Source organism: Globicephala melas, chromosome 9, assembly GCF_963455315.2.
Source record: "Globicephala melas chromosome 9, mGloMel1.2, whole genome shotgun sequence".
Classification (NCBI taxonomy): domain Eukaryota; kingdom Metazoa; phylum Chordata; class Mammalia; order Artiodactyla; family Delphinidae; genus Globicephala; species Globicephala melas.
In genome coordinates this window covers 49,219,378-49,231,096 of record NC_083322.1, presented here as the reverse complement: position 1 = coordinate 49,231,096, position 11,719 = coordinate 49,219,378, and the positions used below count along the sequence as shown (strand labels likewise).

Here is an 11,719-nt window from a genome sequence, read left to right as displayed (position 1 = left end):
AACCCCCCCCAACCTTCCCTCTCCCTCCCCTCCCTCCGGGGATCCCCAGGCGCCACGCCACGAACGGTAAGCGCCACCGTCGCCACCCCCTCCCCCTCTCCCTCCCGGGCTCGGGCTCCCGGCGGGCACTGCGCGGCGCGCGCCCACCCCGCCCCTCGCGGCCGCCGGGCGTGGGCGGTGCCACCTTCCCCTCCCCCCGGCGGCGGCCCCGCGCGCAGCTCCCCAGCCCCCTCCCCTTCGGATGTGGCTGGAGCTTGAGGCGCGCAGGGCCGGAGACGGTGCAGACCCGGGACCCGGAGCAGCTCGGAGGCGGTGAAGTCGGTGTCTTTCTTTTTCTCTAGCTTTCACTCGGTGGTGTTGCTTAAGATACCATATGCGCCCCAGAGGCCCCCAGTTCCCCCGCTTCCCATCCCTTCCCCGCCCGACCCTGAATCAGGAGCTGGTGGGAAGGAAAGGAGAAGCGAACAGAGACCCCGCGGCGGGCCTGGCGCTGGGCCGGCGTCTGTAGTTGGTTTAGGGGACGAGACTCCTCCCCAAGGTTGAAAGCTGTGGCGACAACTGCCTTATTTCTAGACAAAGCGCATTTCTTTCTCCCCTCCCCCATCCCGGATCAAGAAGAGGGGCTCTCCTTCCCTTCCCGGCCTCGGTCGGCGACTTGGGCCTCCAGGGAGGGCGGTGCATTCTCCCGTATCCGCGCGGCCCGATGTCCGGAGGCTGCGGCGGGCGCTCCGTTACGTGGCCGCCGCCTGGTCGGGGGAGGCGTGGGCCCCGTGGCGCAGTGCCCTTGAGCCCCCGCGCCGCGGCCTTTGTTTCTCCCCGCGTGTGCGCTGACCACGAGGCCCGCGCTCCCGAGGGGGGGAGGGGGCGGGGCGGGGCGGGGGCCGGGCGCTAAGGCCTTGTTAAGCCGAGTGGGGCAGGGGCTTGAGGGGAGCGGATGAAAGTGCAGAAAAGAAGTGATTTGGTTTCAAAAGTGGCACGAAATGGGACTGGAACATCTCGGTGTGTTTTTCCTTTAATTTTTTAACTAGTGATTGGAAAGGGAGGGTTGCTAAGAAGAAACCAGGTTGGGATTACATTACATAGGCGACTCTTTGGACTGTTAAGTGTAGAGGAGAAATACACAATAATTGGTTATTGTGATCGTTCGGGCAGTCGTTTGATTTTGAACCAAACTATTTGGCCATTTTTTAAAAATTCTGACTATGGTTATAAGTGGGATTTGGACTGGGAAAAAAAAATTGTCTATTTTTTACCTAAAGCTTTCTCGGGTACTAACGTGCCCGGTAAGGTTATCTAGGTACACTTGGTTACAACACTGATATACTCTTAGGCATGTATCACTAGTTTGTGCAGAATCTCAAAACTGCTTCTCTGTGGATTTGTATACATGTTTGATAACGTGAGTTACCTAGGTGGGGGTTGGAATCCAAACAAAGCTTATGTTTAGCTAGTTTTTTGTGTCTTGCAAACTTTTTTAACTGTCATGCATTTTTCTAGTAATAGCTCTTCAAGTCTGCAATAAAAAATGGCGTCCAATAAAACTACATTGGTAAGTTAATGACAACCTAAAATATTTAAGGATCTAACACAAACTTTTTCTTCAAAAATTATAACTTTGCATCTCTGTGGTTGAGAAATTTACATCCATATATAGTTTACAGTCCCTTCTCTCCCCACTGTTATTATGGGGAGAGTTAGGAGCAAAAAGGAAATTACTACATTTAGATATTTATTGACTTGGTTTAATAGTGTCTTGATTCGTTTAGGGAAACCTAATCTTGGGAGAGTAGCACGAAATAAATTTTTACCAAGTATTCTTATCTTGAAATAAAGATACAAAAAGTTATGTGACCTGGAAGAATGTTAGAAGCATACACAGACAAAGCAATAAAGCCCTTGTTGATTGGCATACTATTCTCGAAATCACTCTACTGAATTCTAGAGAAAGCAGGTATTTTCAGCATTGCCCTGTTTAAAGAACGGTTACCTTGTACGCTTAGATGGAGACAAAAGTCATTGAATGTTTCGAATTGTTTTGGTCACTGTCGTATTTCAAACTTGCTTATTCTAAAATACAGAAGGGTCTTTAAATCATTGCAGTGTGGTTTTTTTAATACACGACATGAAAAAACATCACACATACGTCCAGGAAAGAGGAAACTAGATCTTCTGCATCTTCTCTCCAGCAGTTTTCTTAAACCCACAGTTTGCATTCTTAGGCTTCATTAAAACTTCTGTAAACCTGTAGACATGTATGTATTCAGCCATGTCAACTTTGGAGTTTTAACATAGTCATTGGAATATTCACATAAAAATCACGAAATTCAAAGTTATGGTTGCCACGGTATTTAATTCTAACACATTGCGTTAATAACAATTGCAAGTATATAAAGGTGAGTGTAAACATCTAAATAAAGCAAAATGGTTTTGGTTTGTGTATTCTCCCCTTGAGTTTTGCAATATAAAGGGCACGTTGGTGATTTTTATTTTGTTTCATCATTAGATTGCACTTTAAAGTCAAACATCCTGAGAAACATTTAAATATAAAGCCTGTCTGGTGGCATAATTTATTCCCATCAAAGCCATCAATGGAAAAAGCACAAAGCATAATCTGTGCTTCCTCAGGATTGAACTGTCCTTCAAATTTCATAATCAGTAAACCAAAATGTAGATAATTAAATTGGCTTTACAATCACCAGTATCAGAAGTATTGGATGGGAAACAAAATAGCTGTCCCTGAGACTGTGAGGATGAGTATAGATACAGAAAGCAAATAGATGCTTCTATTAAAATTAAATTGCTTTGCATACAGTTTGATAGTCTTCAGAATCTACCTAACTCTGCATTTTAAAATAATTTTGTTAGGTTTGTGAGATAATGTGTGCTATAATTTAAATGGGAAAGTGGGTGGATTTTCTTTTAAAAAGAAAAGGATGAGCATTTGAAACTAGTTTATGGGTGCCATAGTAGTAAATACTTTATTTCTTTGACCAAATTTTTTTTAGCTTTCATTTTCTGTGTTTGTTTTTGTTTTCCTGTTTACCCTGTTAGCCTCTTAGTTTCATGGACATACTTTTTTTGTTTTTCATTTAGGATCAGTGTCTGATAAGCTTTGGTCTATACCAGTTTTTCTTCACTCTTTCCACTACCACCATCATTACCTTCCTTGTACTGTGCGGAGGCAGAAGGCTATTTGACTGGGTGCAGTACCCAAGTATCTTGACTAATGAAAGTTATAAGACCTGACATGGGGAATGGTATCCAACAAAATCAGGTGTTTGCTGCATTATTTAAGTTTCAGAGGATTTTTATTTCTTACATGTGTGTGTACACCTCTAAATGATTACGTATTTTTAAATGTCCTTTGCAGTCTTGAGGCATAGCTGTTAATTTTTCTGCTTACATGCTTTAGGAGGGATGACTTTAGTGACTGAGCAATTAATTTTTTTTTTTAATAGCACCTGTTTTAAGGTGAAATGATTCCAAGATGAACATAACATGTGGGATTTCCCCCCTTAATCTCTTAATAACCATTTCCGGGTTTTTTTGAAAGTTTATCCATTTTCAATAACAAATCTGTTTTGAGTTATTTGTCTGTTGAGCTTGGTCTCCTGCTTCTCTCAAAGAGTGTTATACCAAAAAAAAAAAAAAACTAACCTAAAAACTTGTAAGTTAGTTTCATTGGCTACCACTTTAGAGTCTTTCTCTTGAGAAGCCAAGAAAAGGATTTTTTCACATTAGATAATTAAAATGATCCAGCATTTTGGCCTCTTAAAGTGACAGCCTTATAGGTTTGTTCCGAGTGGTCAGTGACATTATGTGCAGAGATTATGGGGAAATGATCTTGTCCTTTTTAACCTATTTATGGTCTCATTGGTTGACCCTGCAATTGATATCAGGGTTCTGAACCATGTTTTTGTTCTGCAGTTCTCTTTTCTCTTAAATTGTCGAGGCTTTTAACATCGGTGTTTCAATTGGGAAAGGCGGTCTTAGTGTTTGGGGACTGTAGTTTTAATGGGTCTATGGTTCACTAATAAGACCTGTCACTACTAGTTATTCTCCTTTGTATCATTCTCTAGTAGTTTCTAATAGTTGTTTGTTGCTATCCTGTGGTTAAAATGAGTGAAAACTCTACAAAAATTGGTCTTGTAGACTACATAGAAATAAGACCAGGAAAAGATAAAACAGTGCTTTCAAAGAATGTTTTTGATTGTATTATTTCAGTGAAGGGTGGTGGGTGATAGTTTTGAGTTAAACCCACAGAATCAAGAATTCCTTTATTTTATTATCTGTTAACTTTTACCTTTGCAGAAGGTATCTGCTCTGGGATATAGAAGTGGAAATTTAGGTGTCAAATGCAACGGTAATATAAGTACTCTAGCCTTTAAAATGTACTGAAAAAATCAAAAAAAGACATTTCTTAAATCTGTCTTGTTTTGTTTTAGCAAAAAATGGGAAAGAAACAGAATGGAAAAAGTAAAAAAGTCGAAGAGGCAGAACCTGAAGAATTTGTGGTAGAAAAAGTACTGGACCGACGTGTAGTGAATGGGAAGGTGGAGTATTTCCTGAAGTGGAAGGGATTTACAGAGTAAGAGATCTCAGTGCTTTTATTATATGTTTAACTGCACTTAAGTAACATTTAAAATTTGTTTTTAGTCTAAGATGTTTTTATCCATTTTCTGTAAGTTTCTTTAAATTTAAAAGCACCTTTAACCCAGGGTATCTTGTTTGAGGTATGTTTAAAAAGAGCCATCCATGTCTTTTGCCTGCAGTGGTAACCTAGCAGATTTGAGTCTAGTTGATTACCTTGGAGAGTCAGATTTATATAATATAGAGTACAGTTTGCTTTTTAATGTCTTTGGATACTGTACTACCAAGAATACCTAATGTACACGGTTTTCCTACAGAGGACATTAAAAAACAGTGAAGCTATGTAAGGTATACTAGTAGGTCTTAAACAGAAGTGCTCATCATAATTCAGATCCTACACTAGGTTTACTGTATCTTAATCTCTAAGAAGTAGAATCTGGGCATCAATAGACCAAGTTGTAATCAGAGGTTAAAAGTATCTTTCCTAGCATCTTTAAAATGATTTATTTCATTCTGTCTAGTTCTGTAAAGGCTTTCTGGATCAGAGCACACAAAGTTAGCAATCTTGTAACTAGTGGTGTAGGGTGATCTTACTTTCACATTTGGTAATTGATATTCATTTTCTTTCCAGCCCTTCTGAAAAACACATGGAAATGGTCATCTCTGCCATATATCAGGGATTGGCAGACTTTAATAAGAGTCACATAGTAGATAATCTAGGCTTTGTGGGCTTCTGTCACAGCTATTCAATTCTGAGAATGCAGTACAAAAGCAGCAATAGGCAATACGTTAAACAGATGAACATGGTTGTGTTCTAATAATGCTTTTGTTTATGGGCCCCAAAATTCAATTCCATATGACTTTTACTGTGACATTTTTTTCCCAACCAATTAAAAATGTAAAAAACAGTCTTAGTTTGCCAGCCATACAAAAGGCTGGATTTGACTTTGAGTTGCCAACTCCTGTTTTATATCACTTCCCAATTTGAGTACCCAGCAGAAATTGAAAATACTGTCTCACATTTGAGAGCGCCTCTGAATTGCTGTGTTTTAAAATACAGTATTGGAGGCCTCAACCCTAAGAACAATCTGATAAAGTAATTTGAGGTGGGAACCAGGAATCCACCTTTTTTAAAGGCTCTTCCAGAGGAATTCTAAAGTGAGTTGTCCGCATAACTTGGAAAAATATTGGTTCCAGTTATTCTGCTAGAGTCAGATTCAGTTAACCTTGGAGGTAATAACGTTGCCCACTTAGTACGAGCTGTGAAAGTAGACACAAAAGGAAGTATAGATTTCCTCAAAAGAATGTGAGGGGAGGGGGGAAATGATTAATATCTGCAGTACAGAGGACTTTTTGTCAGGTATGTATTAAATGGATCTGGATGATGGTGATGAACCATGTTTAATTGAATGAATTTTTTTTTTTTTAACTGAACACAGTGCAGACAATACTTGGGAACCCGAAGAAAATTTAGATTGTCCAGAGTTAATTGAAGCATTTCTTAATTCTCAAAAAGCTGGTAAAGAAAAAGATGGAACAAAAAGAAAATCTTTATCTGACAGTGAATCTGATGATAGCAAATCAAAGAAGAAAAGAGATGCTGTACGTATAAAACATTGGCCAGCAAACTGGCTTTTTGTAAAAGGATGACTTGATTTTTTAAATGCTTTTTAAAACTCAAGTACTTTAAAAATATCATTAAAAGGCCTTTGTTAAATACTTAATATTTAATATTTGGGACAGAAAGGATAGGCATGGTTTACCCTATATTGTGTAAATGTCTAGTAAGTGCTTACACCACTTAAAATTGTGCTAGTGTTACTTTGGATAGATTGATGAATTTGACTTCAGATCAGACAATTTCCTCTGATCTAGACCAGTTGTCTTAAGTAAAAACAATACAAAATTGATCATTGAAAATCCCTTACAATACAGTGAAAACAATCTACATAGCACATTTTGATTATAGATCATTAGTGAGTGGTAGTGACCAAAACTTTGGCACATGATCCTTGTATTGCCAAACAGTACTTTGATTTTGAAGTATATAATCTTGGATAATAATTTTTTTTATTAATTTTTATTAGCATAAAATGAGATAATTGGTTCATTCACTGCATGTGTATTTTGAGCCAATCTTTTCTTCGTTGATTTCTTTGTGGCTTTGAGCAAATTACATAAATCCTTGCTTTTACCCTCAACTTTAAAACATACTTGTCCTGCCTTTTGGCCTAACACGGCAATTTGGGAAAAGGTCTTGGGTCTAAATTACATCTAGGCTTAGGGACTAAACATATAATACAAATTTATTGATAAGGACTTTGGATTTAAAATTTGATCATTTGGGGCTTCCCTGGTGGCGCAGTGGTTGAGAGTCCGCCTGCCGATGCAGGGGGCATGGGTTCATGCCCCGGTCTGGGAAGATCCCACATGCCGCGGAGCAGCTGGGCCTGTGAGCCATGGCCGCTGAGCCTGCGCATCCGGAGCCTGTGCTCCGCAACAGGAGAGGCCACAACAGTGAGAGGCCCGCATATCGCAAAAAAAAAAAAAATTTGATCATTTGAACTAGATGCTAAGTACTTCGCAGTCCATTATTTATTTATTTATTTTTTTGGCTGTGTTGGGTCTTCGTTGCTGCACGCGGGCTTTTCTCTAGTTGCGGCAAGTGGGGACTACTCTTCGTTGCAGTGCGTGGGCTTCTCATTGCGGTGGCTTCTCTTGTTGCGGAGCACGGGCTCTAGGCGTGCAGGCTCAGTAGTTGTGGCACATAGGCTCTAGACCACAGGCTCAGTAGTTGTGGCACACGGGCTTAGTTGCTCTGAGGCATGTGGGATCTTCCTGGCCCAGGGCTCAAACCCATGTCCCCTGCGTCGGCAGGTGGATTCTTAACCACTGTGCCACCAGGGACATCCCAGTCCAATAACTCTTAATGACAGTTCTGTCAAGATCATAGGTATTACCCTCATTTTTCACAGAAGGGAAACAGAAGTGAGCTACAAATTTGGTTCTGAACACTTTAGCAGCCAAGGCAAAAAGGTAACAATCTTAAGAATCAGTTGTAAGTAAATTGGAAGTCAACCACATGCTCAACAGAAGCACTGTTTAATAACAATAGTCATCCTGTATTGAGCCCTCGTAATGTGCCAAGCAGTGTTCTAAATGACTTAATTTGCTTTTCATATACTTTAAAATTTCTATGAAACAGATAGTATTAATTGTATGTATTTTATAGAAAGTGAACCTGAATCACAAAGAGGTTAACTTGCCCAAAGCCACACAGCGAGTGAAGGTTAGAGTCATCATTATAACCTAGGCAGTCTGACTCCAGAGCTCGAGGTAATGATGTGAAAAGTCTCATGGGGAGAAAGGATTTGTTATGTAAGCACTTCTCTTTTTTGGTCTCAAGCCCCCTTTACACTCTAGAAAATTATTGAGGATCCCAAAAAACTTGTTTATATGGATTATAACTATCTGTACTAACTGCATTAGAAATTAAAGTAGAAACTTATGCAGTTTTGTATATTCAGTTAAGAATGACGAATACTATTACATGTTATTCATAACTTTTCATGAAAAATAACTTTAAATGAGAAGAGTGGCATTTTACATTTTTGCAAATCTTGTCAGTGTCTGTCTTAATAAGGCATTAGTCCTGTATTCGATTTGCTGTGCTATGTTGTTTGGTGGAAATATGCAAACACAATCTAAAGTCACAGTTACATGAAAAGAGGAGATCTTGCAGATAAACAGATACTCCAGAAGGTCTCAGGCATCCCCAGGAGTCCCTCAGGCCACAGTTTTGGTTTATACTAAGTATTTTATAAGGTTTACTGTTATTCAGATTGATTACAATACTGATTAGTCTCATTTTAAAGTTTTTATTACTTTGCTGTTGATAGTTTCTGTGTGCTTTAAAAAATAACGTGGGTAATTTAGAGGATTCCTAGAAGTAATTTGAAATACTGACTTTCAAGAATTTATAATTATTAATTGATTTAGAATTACCAGAAAAAAAGAGATTGGGGTTTTTTTCCTGCCTTTTGGTGTCTTTGAATGAAGAAAGTTTTGTCTGTTTTCTTAATTTATGATTCAGAATATTTTAGACATCCAGATTTGTTTTTTCTGCTTGTAAGTTTAATGGAAATTAATATGTGTTTTAGTACTAAGTATGGGCTCTTGCTCTGGTCATTTGTTTCACCATCAGAAGGTTTTTATTTAAAAGTTATATATCATGAAAACAAATTGGAAGTTAACATTGTTAGTTTGCTCTCTGAAAAAAATGTGTGGGAACATTTATGTAAATAATCATTTAACCTCTTTTAAATAGGCTGATAAACCAAGAGGTTTTGCCAGAGGTCTTGACCCAGAGCGAATAATTGGTGCCACAGACAGCAGTGGAGAATTAATGTTTCTCATGAAATGGTAAGTGTGTGGGTAATTTCTGTTATATTTTACAGTCAGAATAGATAATGTTTTTTTAAAACTTGTGAATTTTTAGAAAACATATCTACCTAGGTTTTATAAATAGTTGAGCATCATTAGGTAGAGAGTAATTATCTGCTAGAAGGATGATTCTAGTTACTTTGCTAAAGCAACAAGTGGCAAACTGTGGCCCGTTTTGGAAAATTAAGTTTTATTGGAACACAGCCACAAGTAACCACATAACCCTGAAGCAATACCTTTTGATTGAGTTATGATCCTTAAGTGAATGGTTATCAATTGACAAAAAACAGTTTAGACTTTTTAACTGAATTTTTTTTTCCCTCACAACAGGAAAGATTCAGATGAGGCGGACTTGGTGCTGGCAAAAGAGGCAAATATGAGGTGTCCTCAAATTGTAATTGCTTTTTATGAGGAGAGACTAACTTGGCATTCTTGTCCAGAAGATGAAGCTCAATAATTGTTTGCATTGCTTTTTATATATATTTATATATATATATAAAATCTGGTTCTTGGTTTTTTGATTTATTAGTGTGAAGAAATAACTACATTCTAATGAAAGTCAAGTTTGATATGTTCGTTTTGAAGTAGTATTGGGGAAGTTGTTGGGTTTTGGGGGGGTTTTGTTTTTGGTTTTTTTTGCATCTGTAGCACTGGTTACTTTGAACAAATAAAAGCTTTCTGTAGTTGCTTCCTTTAGCAGAAAAGAAAAGCAAGCTAAAGTTGCTTCCTTTAGCAGAAAAGAATAATATACCATGGTATATTATTTCCTCTGCATTAGAGAACAGCTTTTCTAAATGTTGCGGAAAATCTCCATAGTCATTACTCAATCAGAATTTAGAATTTGCATTTAACTCATATATGCCTAAGGACCATTCTGGGTTTTCTGTATGTGTATACATAAAATACATATGTAAATGGTTTGGGGGTTTTTTGGTTATTGTTTAAACACATTTACCAAAACAAAAACAGCCTTTCAGAACCATGGGTGAGCCCATGTTTCTGGGGTTCTATCATTTTGAGCAATATAAGAAATCACTTCAACTTAAATTGAAAATTTAAGTCTTAACCTTTCAAATTAAATAATTTTGTAATTAATGAGACAAATTAAACAATTTAAATTGGATAATTTTTTAAAGCAGCCCTATCAGAATCTGCATCCATATCTACCATCATATAAATGCAGTTTTATATGTAAAACCTCCCTGAAAGGAAAATTTTATCTCTGTCAACCCAAATGAAAAAAATAGAAAAATTCTGGTATGTTTTCATTAGCCAAGCAAGACTTAGTTAAATGGACATTTAAAGCTTCCTCTTGGCAAACTATTCTAAGAAGTTGAAATCCGTGTGCTGTATTTAATGAAAGACTGTAATACATGCAATGTCTCAGACTTGTTAATGGAAACCTAATCAGATGGTTAGAGATGTTGGCAGTTTAGGATCTGCAGGAATAAATGAGTGAACAAAGTTTTCTAATCTAAACTTCACCTGCATGTTTTTTCAAACTTTACCCCAACCCATTCCTTACATGTAGGCTCAGTCTTCTCAGTATTTTGGGTTACTGGTTCAGCAGAAGCCAGGAAAAACAATAACTTTGTAGTAATCAGAATGTTATTCAACTGTATATTGTTTACTTTATTGTAAATACTGGTGAACAGTGGTCAATAAATAGTTTTATATTCCTTTATGTGATTGATTAGACTTTTTTTTTAATCTGATGACTTTATAGTGGGAGTAGAAACACATTCACTGTATTAACTTCATATTTGTAAATAGTGTGATATCACTAAGGCATTAGAGTACCTGTTTTAGATCCTTTGAGTTTAGGAATTTCAAGTAGAACATGTATTAACACAAAAAGGTTTTCTTGTTAAAATGAGTTTCAGGGGACTTCCCTGGTGGCTCAGTGGTTAAGAATCTACCTGCCAATGCAGGGGACACGGGTTTGGGCCCTGGTCCAGGAAGATCCCACATGCTGCGGAGCACATAAGCCCGTGTGCCACAACTACTGAGCCTGTGTGCCTAGAGCCTGTGCTCCTCAACAACAGAAGCCACTGCAATGAGAAGCCCACGCACTGCTACGAAGAGTAGCCCCTGCTCACCGCAACTAGAGAAAGCCCGTGTGCAGCAATGAAGACCCAACGCAGCCAAAAATAAATAAATTTATTTAAAAAAATAAGTTTCAGGTGATGCCTAAGAGGAACTTGTTTCATTAAAGTGAAATTTTGATACCCAGACTCTAGTTTGTTGAAGCTGCCATCTTAAAAAAAAACAGGTATTCTGATAGGACTGATCCTGTTGTGATATATTTCTTCTAATTTCCAAAATCTATACAGAAAAAAGGAAATCATCTATACTAAGCTATTTATCAATTTTTTGTAGACCTAGCACTGCTCTCAACAGTGGGTTTGTAAATAATACAGAACCTTTTGTTCAGATGAGAAATTGATGACTGTACCTTGAATTTTAGCTTAGTGAGAGCATTTCTGGAAACTGTTGTCCATGTATTTTAATACCCCTTATGTTGTATCTGTTTCTTACTGGTGCTATAAAAAGTTGTCACAAACTTGAATGGCTTAAAACAACAAATTTATTTCTGGAGTCCAAAATACAAAGTCAAGGTATTGGGGCTTCCCTGGCAGTCCAGTGGTTGACTCCACACTTCCACTGCAGGGAGCACAGGTTTGGT

At 38.2% G+C, this 11,719-nt stretch overlaps 1 protein-coding gene across 2 annotated transcripts; it reads left to right on the top strand.

Annotated features, from left to right (window-relative positions):
• Window positions 1-172: 172 nt before the first annotated feature.
• CBX3 (chromobox 3) lies at window positions 173-10,717 on the top strand. 2 transcript variants are annotated; one of them, XM_030857382.2, is made up of 6 exons: window positions 173-317; window positions 1,498-1,549; window positions 4,446-4,588; window positions 6,030-6,192; window positions 8,918-9,012; window positions 9,364-10,717. In XM_030857382.2, exons 2-6 carry the CDS (start codon window positions 1,526-1,528, stop codon window positions 9,488-9,490), a joined length of 552 nt encoding a protein of 183 aa, XP_030713242.1. In that variant the 5' UTR covers window positions 173-317; window positions 1,498-1,525; the 3' UTR covers window positions 9,491-10,717. The 2 variants fall into 2 exon arrangements, with proteins under 2 accessions (XP_030713242.1, XP_060160499.1); XM_060304516.2 differs by lacking the exon at window positions 173-317 and adding an exon at window positions 928-999.
• Window positions 10,718-11,719: the final 1,002 nt, after the last annotated feature.

What these genes read in the sequence shown, in the direction of transcription:
- CBX3 (XM_030857382.2), top strand. Translation starts at nt 1,526, where the DNA reads ATGGCGTCCAATAAAACTACATTG. An exon ending in AAGTGGAAGGGATTTACAGA is followed by an intron (nt 4,589 to 6,029) that starts GTAAGAGATCTC and finishes AACTGAACACAG; the next exon opens with TGCAGACAATACTTGGGAAC. An exon ending in CAAAGAAGAAAAGAGATGCT is followed by an intron (nt 6,193 to 8,917) that starts GTACGTATAAAA and finishes TCTTTTAAATAG; the next exon opens with GCTGATAAACCAAGAGGTTT.